This window comes from Bemisia tabaci, chromosome 4 (assembly GCF_918797505.1).
Source record: "Bemisia tabaci chromosome 4, PGI_BMITA_v3".
In the NCBI taxonomy this organism is placed as follows: domain Eukaryota; kingdom Metazoa; phylum Arthropoda; class Insecta; order Hemiptera; family Aleyrodidae; genus Bemisia; species Bemisia tabaci.
Window position 1 is genome coordinate 27971850 of NC_092796.1, and position 22261 is coordinate 27994110.

Below are 22261 nucleotides of genomic sequence, written 5' to 3' on the forward strand. Positions count from 1 at the left end.
ATTACCTAGGATTCCACACTAATCTTCATATTTTTTACCCCGACCAAAATCCAGAAAAAACCACAGAGGTTAAATGGATTAACTTTCTACCGTCAATATAGTAAGCTCTTCGATAGGAATGAGATCAAGCTGGTCTTATTTGAAAGAACTTGAGGATTCGGATTTTCCGGTCGGAGAAGCTCGCGGAGTCCGCTGGACTTGGCGATCGACGAAAAACGCGCATTTATTGGACTTCGACCAAACACTCAAAAACATGGGATTTCTCCCGAGTTGAAAAGTAAGAAATACTTACAATTAGCGTGGATATGACTAAAAATGGAGCGAAAAAAACAGTCGGCGAAACAGTTTGGTTTATTACAAAGCACTGAAACCTTAGCAGTCGTTGGAGGCGCACGCTTCTAATTCGCCTTCAATTGGGAGGCTAGGCAAAAGTGGGTCCTCAGGAGCCGCAATAATGGAGATGTTGCATTTGTGAGGAATTTGCGATTTGACTGGTGGTTCTTATGTAAAAGTTCGCGAGCAACACGATGGTGCCACTAGTTTTCTCTGAAATCAACTCCCAAGCTTAAAAAAAGCTCTCAAGTTGAGGCCAAAATGGAGGGAATATCCCACGCTATCCTGAGAGTCCACCTCTACATCAAAACAGCCCTGTCAATATATTTGCTCCCATTCTTTGCATGGAGAGTTTGTTTTGATGTAGAGGTGGACTCTCGGGATAGGGATATCGCCTCCATTTTGGCCTCGACTTGAGAGCTTTTTTTGAGCTTAAGAGTTAATTTCAGAGAAAACCAGTGGCACCATCGTGTTTCTCGCGAACTTTTACACAAGAATCAACAGTCAAATCGCAAATCCCTCACACATGCAACATCTCCATTGTATTCGCTCATCTCATGAATAGCAAGCCACTGAATTCTAGGTGGCGGTAGCCACCCCGGCCCAATCCTAAAAAACTCCCCCTAAAAAATGACGAGACCAAACGGAAAAAAAACCGACGGGTGGCTGCTGCCTAACTAGTTATACACGAAACATTAATTTAACTCTAATTCACTCAGCGATTTTATTCTTGGTTCAAAATTAAATCTTCTTGACGGCATACTCGAGAATGTTTCTGCCTAAATCGAGCAACTTTTTTCTCTACTGAAATTCAAAAACTATGCGAAACCCTATTAAATACGGATGCTAGGACTTGGTGAGTTTTTGGACTACTGCTCTCTTTTCAAGCCGTAGCATCTTGATTTATTTTGCGTGGAAAGCTCCGCACTCTTAAAGGAAGCCTGTCATTCTTGATACGTTGGAGCGCTTTCAATTCCGCATGATACTGTGCAACAACTCTGTTGCGAAATAGTTGCTTGAAACTTCGTGGTACGCCGCAGCGCGCGGCGGGCGAGGGCGATCAGCGCAACACGCGCATTGGCGCCTACAAACCCAACAGGGATACTTCACGCATTGCGCAATGCGTGAAGTATCCCCGTTAGGTTTGTAGGCGCCAATGCGCGTGTCACGCTGGCAGTAGGTAGGTAAGCCGCTTCGCTCTGTGTTTGACTCTAATATTTAAAGTCGCGGAGTGTGCATTATACCTCGATCAACACCGATTCAATGGACAAATAAATAAAAAAAGCTGATCAAAATCAGTAGAAAACACGTATTTGTTGTGAAAATTTTAAATTGCAATATCTGAAAATAAGGATCAGCCAAGATTTTGATTTTTTGCGATTTTCAGTCCACACAACTTCTTCAAACTCACTCCCTGCAAACCGTTTTTGCGTACTCATGTGTCGCCTTTTTTTGCTTCAAGACCACAGTGTCTAAGCGTCCCCGTTGTTGAGATCAGTTTGGAAAAAGGAGGCAAGTACGTGGTTATGGAGCTCAAGTGATTATAGCCCTTTTTTGGTTATTCTCTGTCAAACTCGCTCTAACTGTTCTTTTGTAAAAAAATAAAGTGTCGGGTCAAATCTGGCAGTATTTATCTGTCACTTGGTTCTCTTTTAAGAAACCCTGCCCTGCGGTCGATTTTTGGAATTTACTGACAAAGCTATAGACAAAGAAGACAACAGGGATACGGAGGAATCCTATAAGTGGAAGTGGGTGGTTGCAATGGACAAAGGACGTAGGTAATAGACTAACTAACGACAACCCACGAGAAACCCTATAGTTCGTCCATCATTTTCTTCCTTCGTCTACATATAAGAACCACCGATCTCAACCAATAGGATGGCTCCACACTCCCTATGTCTTCTTTGTCTATGGCTTTGTCTATGAATTTCAATAATGAGCCGGCTGGGTATGTTATTGGTACTTGGTAGGTATTTTGCGAACCTGGAGACTCCAAGAACCGGAGTTGGCGAATGTGTAGCCGGCGTGGATGATGTGCCGATGCCTGGTGAAGCTCGAGAGTAAGTTGCGTATGCATTGCACCATCGTGTTCAGTTGTGGATGGATCAGCACCTCCGTCACTAAATTTTCGCTCGCGTATTGTATCAGTCTTTCTCCTGAAACACCACCATTCCATACCAACTTCAAACGTATCCATTACAATCCTCTCCTGATGCCGCAATCACACGCTGAATGTTGGAGCTGAATGTGGCTTGAAGTCATCTTGCTCAGGCTTACAAGTCATCAGGCTTGATGCCTGAATTTTGTGCGCGTCGCGCAAAATTCAGCAACGATTCTCAGCAGCCATCAGATAATGTCGGATTTGTCTCAGCTATTCGAATACCTAGATTTGATACACATCTGGATGAAAATAACTAGAATTTGCGAAATTTCAACTGTTGAGCGATGACTGTTGACTTCCATATTCAGCGTGTGATTCCGGCTTAAGGGAAAACACCATGTCAACATTCGAGAGTTGCCAAATTTTCTCCGATTAAATGTTGATTTTTTTCAGCAGAGTTATGAGTATGTCCCCATTAAATTGAGGCATTGGGAGCAGATAGGGCATATTTCCTTCGTTGCGGTGTTTTCAGAATTTCCAGTACTACTTTTATTTTGGAGAGGAAACTATTGGATGGATTTTTTGGCATTGTTACGTTTTCAGCACTGTAAAATCACAAAGAATATTCAGTAAAAATTACAGTAAATTACTTACATACATTTACTTAAATGATAATTGACGCATCCAAGAAATGCCCTTTCTGCACGCAGCGCTTCAATTTTCAGATACTGTAGATTGAAGTGCGAATGAATATCTGCGAAAAATTGAGAGAAAAATACCCTCGAGTTTTCTATCGAATTCGCATTTTGTCGAAGGAAATTAGACTAGGTTTGAAAGCTCACCATACGGCGTTTTTCCTTAGCACGACAGCAAAGTTCTTGGTAAAAATGACTAATACACGACTGCTTTATAACGTCAGATTCTTGCAATAGATTGCTCTAAGTTTACACAGACTCCGTCAAATTAATTATAACAGTGTCATTGAATGATTCATTCGTAAAGAGAAATAAAATGGACCACTATATAAGGTACGAATTTCAGCATTCCGATACATGTTTCTAAACCAATATTTCACGTAAAACACGATGCGCACAACGAAAATTACCGATATCAACTAGTTACGAAGATATTTAATGAATCTTGGTGCGTAAATTCAAACCACCCGCTCATGAAAAACTCAATGCTCTACGTGATTCACATCGCGCGCGAAACGTTATCATGGCAGTCTCTGCGATATAAAAAGCTGGCAACCTCAATCTTGACGCTTTGACTCAGCTATAGCAAAAATTCTTATAGTTTGAACAACACATGGTGGGAAATGAACATTGTTCGATTGAGAAGATTGCTGAAACCGTTGTAGTGCGCGATTTGACTCACTTAGAGCTTTGAGTTTCTTGTGAGCGGGCAGTTCAAATTCCTCGTAATCAATGTGAAATAAAAACGTTAATATCATCGTTAAGAGTTGATTTCAGTAATTTTCGGTGCAAGAATCGTGCTCTACGTGAAATTCTGATCAAGAATCATATATCAGAATCCTATAACTCGTACTTTGTCTGGTGGTCCATTGGCAAGAAACCTGCATCGTCACTTCGGGTCGACGATCGCATTGCACCGCCTTCATCCGACTATTCGTGTTGAGTAGGTGTCAATGTTGCCGGAGCAGCAATTGAAGGCGCTTCGGTTACTTTTATCAGCGTAAGAAGGGTGTCGCGTCGCTCAGATTGTCATTTTGCAAAAGTAGTCAAAGCGCCTCCGTAGTATTACTTATGCAACACGGACATCCATTGAGAACGTATAGTTGCATCCAGGCGTGATTCATCAATGCGTCTCGTTTTTTAACCTGAATTCTACTCCAATACATATTTTTTCATCCTATTTCTTCTTAGATGTCAACCAGAAAGATCCTCCTCCTACTACTACTTTTTCATTTTTAGGGATGATGACTAGGAACAAAAGAAAATGCATTACTCTTTTGATTACGGAGGAAACTCGGAGAAACTGTCAAAAAAACCAGTGGCGTGGCGTGACTGATCGATTATCGATATTTCGCCATTTGAAGCTACGGTAAAGAATCGATTATTAAGGTGTTCGTTGCGAACACCTTGTTTATCGATCTTTTTCGATAGGTTCAAATGACAGATCCATCGATATATCGCAAAGCACGCCACGCGCCACGCCACTGCAAAAAACATGTCGTCAATAGGTGCCTCCAGTTTGGTTCGACATTTTTGGGCGCTTCATGTCTAGTGAATGGATTCGATAGACATGGATGGAGCGAGAGTGGGAGGAGGCTCGAGCCGATCGACGCGATTCGATCGACAAACCCGTGACTCGATTGAAAAATCCGTGGAACGATCGAATATTGTCAATCAGGTCACGTTTTTGTTTTTCGATCTATTCATGTCGATCGAATTCATACCTCCCAATCAATCATTCAATCTTGAGTACATTTTTGGACTGAATTCCGTTTTCCCGCGGAGTTTTACATACTAAACGTGACGATGAAATGATAACCTTTTTTAAAACTTTCAGTAACTGGTACACTCACCATTTTTGGCCTCTTCGCCTTCCGGCGCCTCTGATGTGAGGATGCTCAGTTCCTTTTCTAAATCTACGTGGCATGATTCTACGTCCCAGGACAAGAAACCTGCCAACAGAAAAAAAAAACATACTTAGATAGAACCTTCAAAACACTTAGCGAGCTCTTTATTGAAACAGATAGAGCTATAGACTAAACACTCAGCAGGCTGATAATTGAAACTGATAGACAAAACATTAGACTAAACACTCAGCTGACTAATTAATGAAATTGATAGACAAAGCGATAGACAAAAACCTGCCAACAGGGACCTGCGAAAGACCCTATTAGTCCGTCAATTCTCCTTCGTATGTAACGACCACTACCACCCGTTTCTACCAATAGGATCGTTCCATTTTCTCTTTAACCTTTTGTCCATCAATTTCAGTAACCAGCCCGTAGGACTGAAGTGAGATAAAGAAATGCATTATGGTGGAGAAAACTATGAATCTCGGTTGCCAACGTTGCAGGCTTCTCCCCCATTTTATTTTTTAATATACTAAATGGACCCTAGTTTGGAATGAAAAACCATACATCCTGGCTTTTTTGCGTTTCACGCCCGAAATATTTCGAAAATATGCTGCCATGCAGTGTCGGCGTCACATCGGTCGCAGGTGTTTCTGTTCGTCAAAACAAAACGGCCGCTAGGAGCAGTCAAACTTGCTAAAAAAAACTTTCCATTCCGTTGAGTGAAGTGTTCACATCAAAATTTTTTCGTAGAATTGCTCTTATGCGTTTCATGCCGACCAGCGACCAAATTGTGTTAAGCGCAATGTGTGAAATATTCCCGCAGTCTTGTAGGCGCTAAAATGCGCTCCGCGCCGACCAGCGACAACACTGTGTTTGACGCAATGCGTGAAGTTTTCTTGCAGTCTTGTAGGCGCTAATATGCACTTCGTGCCGATGAATATATGCGCTTTGCGCTATATATTGATTTTCCCAGAAACTTGTTATCGATTGACTGGACCACGTGGACTTATTTCTGACAAACGGAACTGTGTGTATTAGACGTGAGCCCTGTTATGCATATTCTTATGATCCTCAGGGCTCATGTCTTAATGCACATAGTTCCGCTTGGCAGAAATACGTTTATACGTCAATTTTGCAACATCTGAGTGCAAACGTCAACCATGTTTTTTTTTTCCCAATCTAAAAGCTCCGTGCAGTCCAAGATGTCACGAATTGGTCAGAATTAGGTAGACCCTCTAGCGAGCTAATTATTGAAATTGACAGACGCAGAGGACAAAATGAAAATGAAGCGATCTGATTGGTTGATGGAGTAACTAAAGTGTCTCACGTGGATTGTGATTAGTCTATCTATTACTGATCTCCTTTTTTTATTGGGACCATCCCCTCTCATCAATACAATGCTTCATTTTTTCTTTATGTTCTTCGTTTGACGCGAAACGGGTGTACTATTCCTTGTAAATGAGGCATCGTCTACGGCTCAACAGCCGAAAAATGACTGCAGACATCCTGAAATGGAAAAAGGCTGCGACGATCGTATACTCGAGCCATAAACACTACCTAAAAGATATCAGGGATCAAGTTGGCGATTGAATGGGTGGAAATCGTTAAAGCCGCAATCCCAGCGTTGTCGATGTTCTCACGAGGCTCCGAGTTTCCGCGAACCACGGTAATGTTAGTGGAATTTTGATGGAAGAAAGCAACACCGCTTAGATTGCATGTCTGCCGCAGATGAGCCGCCTCAAAACACTGCTATGTAGTTAGATATTAAGAGCTTGTTTTCTTGAGGAATCGTTTCCCTGGAAATTGCCACGTTGTTCCACCGTAGTGTGAGTGCCGCTTTCACATTCTTCAGAGGACGATGGACCTGACTAAAGTACAACTGAGTATCTACCCAGGTAACACAGCTAGGGTCAGGGCCGGATTAAGGGGGTGGCCACATGGGCCGCGATACTTCACGCATTGCATCAAACACAATGCGGTTATTGTGGTCAGCGTGAAACAGATAGCGCCTACAAGAATGCATGAACACTTCACGCATTGCGCCAAACACAATGCGGTCAGCGTGAAACGCATATCGCCTACAAGACTGCGTGATTCATATTTTTTCGCATTTTTAAAAAGGCGCGGCGGCGGAGATAGTTTAAAACTTGACTTTGCAAATTTCCGTGACCTTTTGCTAGTAGTGTTGACAGGGCTCTCCCAAAAAATGTGTTCAACACGAGTAAACGCGAATTAGCACCCCTCCCCCGCTGGCACGTTCACTTGATGGTTTTTATTGATGTTTCAAAACAAATGAGAAGGGGGCGGCAAAATACAGGCGGCCCATGGGCGGCAAGTAGGTAAATCCGGCCCTGGCTAGGGATCAGAGCTATGGTCAAATTGGACTACATTTTCCAAGTAGGAATCACGGAATCACAATGTCTGGTTCAGTTGAGAATCAACCTATGTACCATTAGCTTTCCAAGTTGCCTATGTTGTACCTCTTACATGAAATTCATCTACCTGATCGTTTAAAATCAGCATTTGAGAACTTATGAGTAACAATAGCGGTCGCTGACATCCACCATTTTTAGGGAAAAAGTGCTTTTTCCGGATTCTGGAGCCCCCAGTAATGCCTGTGCAAAGTTCTAGACTTCCAGCGCAATTTCTCGGCGAGATTTGAACTGAAAACCATGTTATTTGTAAGAACAGCAGATATGAGAATCCACTGTTCTCCCCGGCCGGAGCGGCAGGACACCGGGGAGTGGACTTGCGATAAGTCAATTCTGCTAGAAAAAAGGTGAACCTGTACCAGTATACAAGTAACGTTTACCTTTTTTCTGGCGGAATTGACACTCTGAATTGACGCTGTGTGAAATGCAGCGTGAGGGAATGGTAAATTCTACCAATCTTTTTTTTCAGTGTGCGGCGGTGGTACATGAAAACAAGGCAGATGATTTTGAGAAGGACTTTTTTTTTTCTTCTCAATACAATTACACGCACATGACAGAAAAGCAAAAGGAGGAAAAACCTTACAATGTCTAGGGGTGGCGAAGTTGTTAGCCCCGGGTGGAAAAATCGTAAATCGTGTCACGGAAAACAACTCTATGCCTGCGGTTCTAAATCTTAACGTCAATCTTTGTTATGATAAAATTACGAGTTCTTGCATGACACAGTTCATATGTGGAAGTATTTAAATCAAAATTCATTCCGACATGAACTCTGATATCCGTTGGAATACATGCATGACAGGGTTCATGTCACAATGCATACGATTCCTTTTGATTTAAATGCGTCCATGTAGGAATGCAGATACAGCCCCATCTCATAACTCAGCCTGTGCACAAAGTATGTTCTAACTGCGCATCACATTTTCCGTAAAACCAATTGGACGTATTTCTATCAAACGGAACTATGTGCATTATGACGTGAGCCCTGTTATGCATATATTCTTATGGGTCTCAGGGCTCATGTCTTAATGCACATTGTTCCGTTTGATAGAAATACGTCCAATTGCTTCCCTCCGTGTGACGTATGAGCGTAGTAGCGTGTCGTTATGTTGGGCGGGAACTTTTTACCCCTCCAGGTATTTAGTGGAGTTGCGAAAGGGCGGAGGTGAAGGAGGGGGAGGGGAGGGGGCGCTTGCTACGAGACTCTCAGGACACATTAAAATGTCAACTCTGATTTTGTTGAGAATCTACTGAGTCTCGTCTGTAGAGGCAAAAAACAGCTACATCAACTTTTACCTACCACGAGACAATATTCAGCGTGGCGTGATTAGTTTCATCCCCTCTCTCTCCTCCCCACACAAACATCATACGAAAAACATTTGGACGTATTTCTATCAAACAGAACTATGTGCATTACGACGTGAGCCCTGTTATGCACATATTCTTATGAGTCTCAGGGCTCATGTCTTAATGCACATAGTTCCGTTTGGCAGAAATGCGTCCATTTCATACTATGCATGTTAATCATAAACTGGCTAAAACGATCATTTCACAATTTCTCACTCCCTCGTGGACCGGCTTAAATTTATGACGTCAAAATTTCAAAACTGGTGATTTACGAGTTTGAAAGTTGCGCGTAAAAAGCTCGAGAAAAGACGTAAATAATTAGAGTTCAAGAATCACGCACACTGAAAAGAGGGCTCGGCTCTGACATGATGATTCTCGCAATTGCCGCCGGGAGTTTTTCATCTTGATTCAAGCTGAATTGTTCTACTGACAAGTAAAATAATTATTGCGTCACGCAAAACAATAGTTTAAATTTCGCAGCACCATTCTTGATTCAAGAGAAAATATTTCTTGGTGGAAAATTTAAGATGTTTTCTCAGTGTATACTTAAATATTTTAGAATAAAGAAGTTAAAAGAAAACTGGGGGAGTGAAGTGTTACTTGTACGTATTTTTCTTGTGAAAATACCACATCGTATTTCTGCTTTGGTCAATTTTGCTACTCTTTAATTTTTATTTTATTTTATTTATTTTTTTTGTGGTAAATTGTGCGTCGTGAGCTACAAGCGCTTGCGATTTGATTCAAAACGGAAAGGCGCACAACGCTAAATAGAGTCAGGGATGATATAATTCCAAAGTTTCGTTTGACAATTATGTATATACACACAAATTCAAGTGTGCTCGCTTTCTTTAAAATTTTGTGAGTTTCTTTGTCATCTGAAGAAAATTTCTTAATTTTTTCAATATAAAACACACACCAACATGAGTACAAAAAATAAATTCTCATACTACAACTTTGAAACGTTGCGATACCATCAGGCGCCTCTGAGTCTCACCCTACGGAACGGCTTTAAGTATTGCAAGACAAGAAACGCGGGTCAACGGAACACTGCCGTGCTAAGGAAGAACGCCGTATGAGCCTTCAGGCGTTGCCAAATTTCCCCGAATAAAACATGTATTTTTCAGGAAAGTTGTGCATATTTCTCCTTGAAATTTTCAAATATAAAATCGTGAACGAAATTTGCGATAAAATATTCACAATTTTCTCAGTAAATTCTGCTTTTCTTGAAGGAAATATGGCAACGCCTGATGGCTCGTACGGCGTTCTTCCTTAGCACGGCAGAACAGTCGTTGGCGATCACGGGTATCGACGTATGGAGGTAATTTATGAGCTTCCCGGGAAAAGTGGTCATAAAAGTTGGGGTATGACCAGTGGCGTGGTGTGTTTTGCGATACATCGATTGATCCGCCATTTAATCCTATGGAAAAGAATCGATATGTAGGGTGTTTGCAGCGAACACCTAAATAATCGCATCGCTTATGTACCACAGCCGCGGCGTGCTGCCAGCGCAAAAGTAAAACGCGCACTGACGCCTACAAACCTAAGGGGATACTCCACGCATTTCGCAATGCTTGAAGTATCCCCTTAGGTTTGTAGGCGTCAGTGCGCGTTTCGAGTTGCGAGGCGTTTCGGCGCGCCATAAACTTGTACACAATTAATAGGTTAGAATGTTAAAATCTTGGAAAATTGACATCAAATTCGAAATTAGCGACTCAAAACACATCAACAACGGAGCTTTCGTGATTTTTCAGCCATTATCCGACTTATTTCTTCTTACTCTTGAGTTTTTGACCATAGTGCGCCGCGGACGGCGACTCATGAAATTCTCCCCTGTGCTCAATCTATCTTGTTTAATAGCTTCATCGGAGACGCGCGCGCAATGCACATTGGATTTGGATTTATAATGAACTTTCAGCTATAAGATTGGATCGGCAAATATAAAACCGGACGTGACTGGCTGAGGATGATTTGCATGGACCTTAAGTGGAGTCGCAGCGAAACTTCCGTCGCTTTTCTGCCAATTCGCGGGGCAATTGCGCGCGCGGATCTTTTTTTTTTTCTTCTCCTTCTTTGGAGAGAGGGCTCTTCGGCGCGCGGCGCACTCTGTTGGAAAGTTAGCGAGCTCGTAAATTTACAGCTGAATTTTCACTGCTTCGACATTGTTGTCCTGGGTCTTGCTCCAAGAAAAAGTTGCTTCGAAATAGGTCATCACCAGCTAAATCGAGGGACCTTTCCGAATCTCAACTTTTGATTTTGGGACTCCGCGACAGGGAAATTTCTGTCAACACTAAATTCAATTTCAACATCGACGCCGTGCCGGGGAAAGAAGGTTGCCAGGTCACGCGATTATATGTGGATATTATGGATGGGTTGAAATCGAGGAAAGTGCTGTTTTTTAAGCACCATCTGGAAACAATGCGAGGAGAGCTTCTATCAGCTTCAATCCTTCTAGGACTTTGCTGAGAACACAATTTTAACGGAGACGATTCGTATTTTTGCATCTTTCCGCATAAGTCATGGTAAAAATAGGAGCGGTTATATCACTAGCAATTCGACAACTTTGCCAATGAAAAATAGAAAATATGAACTTCTGTGCGTGGGAATAGGGTACTATGGTTGCATCAATTGATGTAAACTAATGATATCACAGCCCTCAGGCCATAGCATCGGGTGTCTGTCGGTAGGTTGCCACGTCCCGTTCTGAGAAAAGCAGAGAGTATTTCTGAACGGGGCAGTATAAGAATTACAGCGTCGCAAACTTAACGCAAACATGTTGAACCTGGATTTTTGGAGTTGTAAAAAAAGCAACTGGGTAGCAATAAATTGGAGTTTGTTTTGTATATATTGAAATCAGACTTATCTGAAGCAGGAAAAGCCAAACATTAGGTCAAATAATGTAGTTATTCCTGGCATTAGGTATTATTAGGTCAAACTGGCTATTGAAAAAAAAAATCCAAAAATTGCATGAGTTAGATTCAACAAAACTTTCATTTTTTCCTGAGTGCACAGAACTCATTGGCTTAACTTTAAAAAAAAATATATATAAACCGACAGCGGAAATTACGAAATAACCAGGCAGTTCAATTCCAATGAACTTTAATTTATTACAGCGAGAGGGAAAATCGAATTCACGAACACGTTTGATTCCACATTCGAAATTTACTCTCCAGCGAAGAACTACTATTTTTGGCTCATTTAAGAAACAAAGTATGTGCAACAAATTTCTCTATGGAGATGAGTGTTATCATGAGCTTATAGAAATATTGGTTCCTTTTTGTAAAATGAAGTCCATTTATGCTTGAAGTTCCACTCATTGTCCACTTTTGTGCCGCTCTGCATGAAATATTGTCTCAGGAAAAGGATTGAGATATTTCGTTTCCTATCCATTCCTATCGAATGATCATACACAGCCAGTTCATGGTACACATAATACATTACTCCGCAAAGAGTAGTAGGTAAGTAGATTTCTCGCCATAGTAATAAGGACAGCTCTTGCTTTATTTGATTCTATTTGAGGTGTTGGCATCGCCTTTAAAGCCTCAACAAGATCAATGCAAAGCAAGGTTGCAAATAGCAAAGAGAAAACTCGGGCACCGAAATTGAAATGCTGAACGAGCATTTTATTTGACTACGAACCAATGTAGGGGGAAAAAGGAAGTAATAAAAACACGAACGGAACCGGGAGGAATGTAACTGCATTTAAACGGTCAGTGGTAGCCGCTTTTCAAAACTAAAGGGCACAAAGCTTTCATTGTGAACCGATGAAAAGGCGCGGAATACAAAGCCTCGGCGAAAAAGAAAAACCCACATTTATATCAAAACTTGAATCCGCCCGGGTACGTTATATCATCATTTATGCAGAAAGTTTCGGGTCGATTTATTTGCGACGGCCCCTCCGCCTTAATATTTATGACAGTCTTCGGCTGGGAGTCTACTTGAATTTTCATGAGAACCGGGATGACGACCAACGATGTTTGAAATCGTATGAGACTAAAATCCATCAAGAAAGAAAAATAAAGATACGTATATATTACTCAGCGACGGATGAAACTCAAACTGACGTTGTTTCGTAACACACTTATGTGTCGAAGGCAAATAGTCAAATCAACCCTGATAAAAATTGGCAGTAGAATCTGTGTTCCAAAATACCATAGACCTGAAGCCGGCTGTAAGATTTCCAATAGCTTCTATAGCCGGCTGCACAATTTCTTATAGCCATTATAGCCGATGGCGATTGAGCAACAGCCAGGCGATAAAGTGTTTGCTAAATGTTACTAATTACGGATGCTAGGACTGTTTTTGGATTACCGCTCTATTTTTGGGCCGTAGTATCTTGATTTATTTTGCGCGGAAAGCTCCGTGCTTTTGAAGGATGCCTGCCATTCCTAATATGTTGGAGCGCCTTCAATTTCGTATGATACTGTGCAATACCTCTGGTGAGAAATAGTTGCTTCAAGCGCCGTGGCACGCTGCGGCGCGGCGGGTGGGCAGCCAGCGCGAAAAGCGCCTCAGCGCCTACAAACCTAACAGGGATACTTCACGCATTGCGCCATGCGTGAAGTATCCCTGTTAGGTTTGTAGGCGCTGGTGCGCGTGTCGCGCTGGCAGCACGCCGCCTCGCTCTGTGTTTGACTCTAACATTTAAACGCGGAGTGTGCATTATACCGCTCTGTGTTAGGCTCCAATATAATCTTGCGGAGTCAGCGTTTTTCAACTCATGATTTTGAAATGTTTGCACATCCTGTATGGATTATTCTCATTTTAATTGATGAAAAAAAATATGTATTAAAGGAAAACATAATGTGTGTTTTGTGAATATTATGGTGGTTCCGTATCAAACTTAATGATTTCCAAAGCACGGGAATTTCTACAATTTCTTATAGCATTTTATAGCCGATGGCGATAAAGTGTAAAACCCGGCGATAGGAACTATAGCCCGGCTGCATACTTTTTTATCGCTTCGCATAGCCCGGCTATATGATTTGCTCCGCTTTCCACAGCCAGCTATTTGATTTTCTATTGCCTTCTTTAGCCGGCTATAAGAATTCTTATGGTATTTTGAAACGCAGCTCCTATCGCCAATTTTTACCAGGGAAAGCATTTCATCAAATGCCGAGGCACACAGTCAAATCCTCAGAGGTTACGATGTTTTTTATGTTTTCACAGAGAACTCTCGAATTTCCAGTATTTTAAGAGTAACAATCCATATAAGTACAGACTGCAATTGCATTTCCCGTTCGAAAATGCTCCTCGCATTTCTTCAAATGTCCAGACTGTGAAATATGTTTATTTTATTAAATTCTGTGTATTTTGAGATAAATGTGCAATCTAGGACTAGAAACAACTTATTTATCATTGTATGAAGCACATTTCTACAGAGAATTCCTTCCCACATGATCAGAGCATTATTTTGTTTACAGTTAATAAAATAATCAGAATTTCAGTCTAAGTAAGAATATTTGACTTTTGCATAGTGGGAGCATTGTGTTGAATTAGGAATTTCGTCAAAATCCAATGTGGTGGCCAATTACTCATTTTCTATGATTACAATGTTACTTTTTTGTATATTCCGACGCCAAAAAACCTCTCCGTCCCCCTCCTTTTTCACCAACGTTACGTCGTTGTGTGATAATTGATCATTTACGATGTTGAGATTTTGGAGAAAAAAGAATCTTCGCTCTTACAATGCTCATATTGGATTCTAGGTCATAGGCGGATCCAAGACACCACGAAGGATTTTTCAGGGGAGTTCGTTCGTAATTTGATCTGGAACGTCTAAAACTTTGAAGGAGAAATATTCATGACTTTCTTCAAGAATAAATATTTTCTGAGGGGAAATTCGGCGACATTCGAGTGCTGATACGGCGTTTTTCCTCAGCACGACAGACAGGGTTGCCACAGAATTTCGAAAATTAAGTAGTTTTTATTAAGTTTTTTTTTAAGTTATTAGTAGTAGTTATTATTTAGAAAGTTAAGTACCTAGGCATACTTGAAAATAGTTTTCAGGCATTTGTTGTTCGAAACTTCGAACACAATCTAGAAAGCAAATAAAGGTGATTTAACAAATTTTCCCTGACATTTTCCGGTTTTCCCATACTTTTTAAAATTTCCCTGACAGTTCCCGATTTTCCCTGACTGTGGCAACCCTGGACAGAGTAATTCAGTTTGAGTGGACTGGCGACGGAATGCTCTGGCAAAAGTTTCCAGTTGTAGGTGCTGACACAGGACGGAAATCTGTGATTACGCAAGGGCGTGTCTCCAGCCGGGAAAAGGTATCCAAGCAGGAGAAGGCGCGGGAAAAGGGCTTCGTCCGGGGAGGAGGGGGGGTGGTTGGTCGTGACCGCGAAAAACCACAGGGGCCAGCCACGATAGACGCCGCCTCGGTGGGCGGGAAAAATTGAAATTGGTAGTAATAATCAAAGTCTGAATTATTCAGACGCATCGGCCGCGGCACCGGCACGCCAAAGTATCGTTAACCGGAGCCAAGCCTGTGTTTAAAACGGAACCCGGCCCGCTATTGGCGCTCGTAAATTCGGATGTATTGCCTCGTGGGTTTCCGGAGCGTTTGCAGCGCGATCGCTGGCTCGGCCCCGGAAATCCCTCTATTTCACCCGTGTCCTTCCCGGGAAATCCAGCTGAAATGGACAACGCTGTTCTCGGCGGCTTCCGTGATACCTCTCCTGGCACGCAGAGTTTCCCGGCATAAAAATACTTCGCCCGTATTATCACTGTCCTGAGTCGATTGTTCTGGACGCGGCGCGGGTGTCGGAGGACTGCCGGACTTTCGAAAATGGCTCAATGCTTGGTGCACAGTGAGAGGAAGTAACCGATATATTGCGTTGCTATGCTGCCGTGCTACGGCGAAGAACGTCGTATACACATTCGAGAGTTGCCAAATTTCCTTTGGTGAAATGTTCTATTCCTGAGGAAATTATGAATATTTTTCCTTGAAATTTTCAGGAACTTTAGATCGAAGTACCAACAAAACTCTCTGAAAAATTGGAAGAAAAATATTCACAAGTTTACCAGGGAATTCGCTTTTTATCAAATAAAAGTTGGCAACGCCTGGGGTTCATACGGCGGGATCCAAAAATTTGAGTTTGCTGATTTTTTGGAAAGTCCCGCCAAACTGTAAAACAAAACGACGAAAGCCCGGCACTCACTGTGTGCCGTCTTAAATGGAATAAAAACAGTGCATTCCAGTCACTTTGATCGTTTTGCAAAGAAACCCTAGCGATGCTTTCTCATGACATAACATTTTTAGCAACTGCCACGTGCTGTTAGAGACGCCCTTGAAAAACTTCAAGAGTGAGAGCTCGAACACTTCATAGGTACATCGTAAGGCGTCGCTTTGGTGTTCCTTGTCTTGCACGTATAATTGTTAGAGGGTAGCAGCAGCATGATTTTAAGGGTAGTTCCCAGTAAAGATATAATCTATGTTAGCGGTGTATTGGCATAATGTGAATGTTCAAAGAAGCCCAAGTAGCGTAGATTGAGAAAATAAAAGAGCGATTTTTTCAGAAAACGGCAAAACTTCCCCACTTTGCACCGGTCAATCGGACAAAAACCTTTAAAAAATACCTCGAGCGAAGACATATTCTCACAGGATGGATATATTGGACCTAACCATCATAACAATATTGAACTAACTCATTACCGAATCAGTTTACCCATAAATAACTTTTTTCAACGGTCTGCAGTATTCATTATCGCTTGAAGCCGAGGTTGAGGTGAGCGCTGATTACGGGAGCGTATGACGACGGAGGGATGTTATTCTGAGCCGCGCGGCGCCGCCCTTCCAGGTGAAAATCGATGATTAACCCAGAATCGAGAATCATCGGCTCGTAAATAAATGGCGAGACGGGAAGGAAAACAGACCGAGTGTTGCCACCCGGCTTTCGCTATCCGGGAATTTTAGCCTTTCTCCAACGGGAACACCGGAAAAATCCCTGGAAAATAGGTAACGTCGAACGGTGGTAGGGAGGTGCGAGGACAGCGGAGGTGAAAGGTGGAGAAAGCCGGAACCAACGCCGTCAGCTATCCGTCTCACAGACAAGGTATCAAAATGACAATGAAATTTTGATTGAAGTGTTCCTCAGCATCTGCTGCCAAGTTGCAGCCGGAAAGTGTTTCTCGATAATCAAACACTTTTTCCTAAATTGTAAGACCAATTGGACCACATTTTGCAATAAGGAACCACCATTTCTGGCTCATTTTAGAAACAACATATATGCTCACAGTTTCCCTCCGCAGATAGGCGCTTATAAAGAAGAGCCACAGATAGTGGTTCCTTATTGCAAAATGTAATCCAATTCGCCATTTTCCTCACGAAAGAACGCCCCTGAGTTTCCATGTTCCGAAATGTCCCATCCCCGGAATGACGTGAAATCGCACTAAAATCTGAATTGAACCGTTAATTTCAAACCTCCTCAACTTTGGTTCGGTAAGCTATTATTTTTTGGGCGTTTTTACCCTCACAAATTCGAAAAACACTTTTTTGTTAGTCTATCAGTCGATCAATTTTGATTTTTTTTTTAATTAGGCTTCTTACTTGAGATTTAAAATTGGGAAAAAAACAAGTGTAAACTGTAGGTATAACTTGAAAAACTCCCTCAATCACTTTTCAGTTTATAAGTCTTCATTATTCATGTGTATGCCCCTGGTAAAAATTGGCAGTAGAATGTGTGTTCCAAAATACTATAGACCTAAAGCCGGCTGTAAGATTTCCAATAGCTTCTGTAGCCGGCTGTACAATTTCTTATAGCCCTTTATAGCCGATGGCGATTAAGCAACAGCCAGACGATAAAGTTTATGCTAAACGTTACTAAATACGGATACTAGGACTTAGTTAGTTTTTGGACTACCGCTCTCTTTTTGTGCCGTAGTATAAGAGATACTATGTAATACCTCTGGTGTGAAATAATTGCTTCAGACGCCGTGGCACGCTGCAGCGCGGCGGGCGGGCAGAGAGCGCGGAACGCGCATTGGCGCCTACAAACCTAACAGGGATACTTCACGCATTGCGCAATGCGTGAAGTATCCCTGTTAGGTTTGTAGGCGCCAGTGCGTCGCCGCGCAATGCGTGAAGTATCCCTGTTAGGTTTGTAGGCGCCAATGCGTCGCCGCTCCGTTTTGTGTTAGGCTCTAATATTTAATATAGCGGAGTCAGCGTTTTTCAACTCATGATTTTGAAATGTTTGCACACTCTGTATGGACCATCACATTTTAATTGATGAAAAAAAAAAATATGTTTTAAGGGAAAATATAATGTGTGTTTTGTAAATATTAAGGCAGCTCCGTATCAAACTTAATGATTTTCATAGCACACAAATTTCTACACAATTTCTCATAGCCTTTTATAGCCAATGGCGATAAAGTGTAAAGCCCGGCGATAGGAACTATAGCCCGACTGTATACTTTTTTACAGCTTCGTACAGCCTGGGTATATGATTTGCTCCGCTTTCTACGGCCAGCTATATGATTTTCAATAGCCTTCTTTAGTCGGCTATAAGAACTCCTATGGTATTTTGAAACGCAGCTCGTATCGCCAATTTTTACCAGGGTGACGCGTAAGTCGATGGCGTAGAGTCGAAAAATGCAGGTCTCAGATTGCGACGTTGCGAAAGCCTTCGCAGTTTATTTTTTTGAAGGAAAAGAGATCAACAAATTCAATCGAAATCTTCTGTGAATTTCTTTTCCGCTCATACTTCAAAAATCACACAAATTTTTAAAAAAAATTGAATAGTTTTCTTTGAAGAAAGTATAAACATAACCGGTGTTGGGAACGTTGCAACTGAAATAAGGATTTTCCGGATTTAACTAGTGGAACGTCTCTAATGCGCTCTGTGAGACTACCAAATTTAAAATTCCAACATAAAAGTTGGTTCGAACAAACGTGCGATAAAATTAACGAGTAGAATGAGGTGACCAGTTAGCGCGAATTCGAAAATAAACTCGCAGTGCGACTCTGACAGAATCGATTTGTTGGTGTCCGATTTGAGCTAGAGTCCTTTTACTGAGGCATCCAGTCAGCTGCTTTATCTTCTTCAACCCTCCCACTTCATGTTGCACCTTTTTTGTTCTCTCACCTCCCGTCAGGTGCTACGGAACTCCGCAGTATGATCATTATCTCCCGTAACTGCGAACCAGTAGAGAGAATATTAACATCCAATGTGCTTTGTTTATTATTCGCCAATCCGAATTTCATTAAACGCTCGCTTTCCTCTATATTGCGAGGGTTTTTTTTTCTTTTCACGAAAGCAATGGATAGAATTTTTTTTTACTGGTGAAACGTAAAACTCTCTGCTAATTATATTTATTCTTCCCAAGCTTCGCCGATTTTTGCTTTAAATTTTCTTCACGGAGCTATTTGGATTAAATAATTAAACTCTCAAAACAGAATGGGTCGTTTTAGGTGTATTTCTTGGCCCCAACTTTGGTCAAGCATTAAAATGGCTCAGAATAATGTCATGCTTACCCTCATCTAGAGTCATTATGGAGAGAGTTGAGACAACGCGGCTCATGGATGTCACAAACGGGAATGAAGTTTATACAACTTGAACGTTTGTCGTAATATTTGATCGACTCATTCCCGAAATTCCTGTCTCCGTTCTTTCTCTCGCTCCGTTTGTTTCTTGCCGTGTCCCTAATTCCCCGGTCCATTCCATAGGGAGTTTGCCTTGACGTACAGGTGGACTCTCAGGGTAGCGTGGGATTATACCCTCCATTACGGCCTCAGCTTTGAGAGCTTGTTTTGAGCTTTAGAGTTGATTCCAGAGAAAACTAGAGTCCCTTTATACTGAGAGTCAAGACAACACCCCCTCATGGAGTCACAAACGGGAATAAAGATTACAGAAATTGAACGTTTTTTGTAATCTTCGATCGGCCCATTCTCGAATTCCTTTCTCCGTTCCTTCTCTCATTCCGTTTTTTCCTCGTCGAACCCGTAATTCCCTGGTCCATTCCAGATTATCATCTTTGCAATCGGTGAAAATGTAATCTTTATTCCCGTTTATGACACTGTGAAGGCCTAAAATACGGGAACCAATCAGAAATGGATTCACGTTGTCTTGACTCTCACGATAAAGGGACTCTAGAGAAAACCAGTGGCACAATGATACTTCTCGCAAAATTTAACCTAGGAATCAGAATTCAAACCGGAAATTCCTGATACATGCTCCATCGAGGGTCTCTCTTTGTCTCAAGTTGCGGATACAATGAAGAATCTCTTGGGTGACGTCATCAATAAGTGCGTCCATGTGATTCCGAAATAGGCGCGACTGCCCTAATGAAGCGGGTGGTTTGACCTCACCTGGCGGAAGGGGCGCAAGAGGCAAACGACCGGGGGGAAGGGGAGGGTGGAACGCGAGACGGGGGTCGGGGGTGACGCACTTTCCAACTCGGATTCAGCGGTGCGTGAACCCTACCCGACGCAGACGAGCCGAAAGCTGCGGAGGCTGTCTCGACCGGCAAGGAGCCGCACAGTGGATCGAGTCAATCAGAGAGGTCAAACACGAAATTTTTTACTAAAACTGCAAATTTTGATGTTGATTTTGGCACATTTGAAATTTTAATGGGTGCATGTAGAAGAAAATCTCACGAGGAAACCAATTGAGCCACTTTTGAAACCTCAAAGTTTTGTATGAACGGAGTTATGAGCTTTCAAAGTTTCCAAATTTTGTCCGACCTCCCTCATTGACTCGACCCACTGTGTGCCGCCAAAATCGATCGGGTCGACACCGGGTACGGGTACAGGGCCAGAGAGGGCGCTTTCCACCCTGCAGGAACCGTGGCCGGCCCGGTCCTACCCCAGCCTACTCTCAATTGTCTTGCCTCTGCCCCCCTCTCCCCCTCCCCCTCCGCTTCGACTCGCAATTGACTTGTCATCCGAATTAATTTCTCGTCACGAGTCCACAGATCTGCCGTGCTGAGGAAGAACGCCGTATGAACATTCGAGAGTTGCCAAATTTGCTTCGAAAAAATGTTCATTTTTGAGGAAAGTTACGAATATTTTTCCTTGAAATTTTCAGGAACTTTAGGAGAAATTGCGAGCAAAATTATCTGTAAACTTGAAAAGAAAAGATTCATAAGTTTACCAGGAAATTCGTGTTTTATCAGAGGAAATTTGGCAATGCCTGGAGGCTCATACGGCGTTTTTTCTCAGTACTGCAGAGATGCCCTCCTGCCTTTCCATGCCCGTTAATGAAAATGTCGTGTGCGCCGCACAACGGAACGAGTCGACGGAACGAGTCGCACAAAACTTAGAAACTTTGAAAGCGTATAGCTTCGAAATTATGAGAAATAGAAGTTTCTACGGGGTTGCATCGATTTTGTCATGAAATTTCCCATCGGAAACGCCCATTGAGTTTGAAATTGTGACGAAATAAGCATTACAATTTTTAATCGATAATTCAATGTCAGGCCTCTTCTGAAAGGCGTTCCTCTGTGCGGCGACCGTTTGGCGAGGTCGGGCTCCAATGTCGTCGTTAATGGATCGCGAGAGGCCTGTTATTGAAATTTTGTTCGGTTTAATGGGATATTATGACCTGGAATGAAGTTGGGTGATTAATTAATTGGTTATATCGTTTGATTCCTTCTGCCGGTCTATAAATGAATGGATTTGAAACTGAACAGAAAAAGAATAGATACCTCGATCGGAAAGCTGGTTAATTTTGAAGGCGTCAAGATGGGATGTTAGGCCACCTCCGCCAAATATGGCGGAGGTGGCGAACCAATAGGTTTTTTGAATTTTTAAAATTTGAATTGAAATTATAGATTCACGTCAAAAAATACCCCGCCTCACAATATATAGATCGAACAGGAACCGCATATCGTAGAATCGATAGGACTATACACAGTGGTAATAAACCACACCTGTCTATTTACGTACGTCAGGGCGCCTTCAATCACGTCTGATACTGTGCAATACTTCCGTGGTGGAATAGTTGCTCAGAGCGCCTTCAACAGTATCTCCTCGCTTGATGGCAGAAGATCACGATTATATTACCGCTGAAAGTACACAATTACGTGTGTGCAGTTATAAATCTCTCATCAACGCCGCACTGCATGAAGATTCTAGTGTTGCTACATTTCTCTCGATTACATATTTATTTTTGAGAAACGTCATGCATGTTTTTCCATGGAATTTTCAGATATGCTAGGTCAAATGCCGAATATACTTCTTTGAAAATTTGGAGAAAAATTACTGATTTATCAAACGAAATTTGGCAACATCCGAAGGCTCATTCAATGTTTTTTCTTGGCATGGTAGAATTGAACGGGGGTTTTTTTTAAGATGGGCACCACCCAAAGATAAGTTTTGGGAAAACATGAAAACACTTGATTTCTCCGACAATTTTTGAATATTTTTGGGCAAAAAATTAAAGAAAGTACTCCTTGTACACATACCATTCGTAATTCCGTACAAAGACCGCGGTCACACGGGTATATGGCCGGTGATATTGGGCAAGAAATAGCCAAATTTAAAATTTTGGTGGATATACG

At 42.1% G+C, this 22261-nt stretch overlaps 1 protein-coding gene across 2 annotated transcripts in view; it reads right to left on the reverse strand.

The window, feature by feature from the left end:
• LOC109035786 (uncharacterized) overlaps positions 1–22261 on the reverse strand; it is a 130631-nt gene that overhangs the window by 21200 nt on the left and 87170 nt on the right. For both annotated transcript variants that reach the window (XM_019049566.2, XM_019049557.2), the window contains exons 3-4: positions 4983–5081; positions 2317–2489 (exon numbers count right to left, since the gene is read on the reverse strand). In XM_019049566.2, the coding sequence (XP_018905111.2) occupies positions 2317–2489; positions 4983–5081 (272 nt within the window). The remainder of the gene's footprint in view (positions 1–2316; positions 2490–4982; positions 5082–22261) is intronic.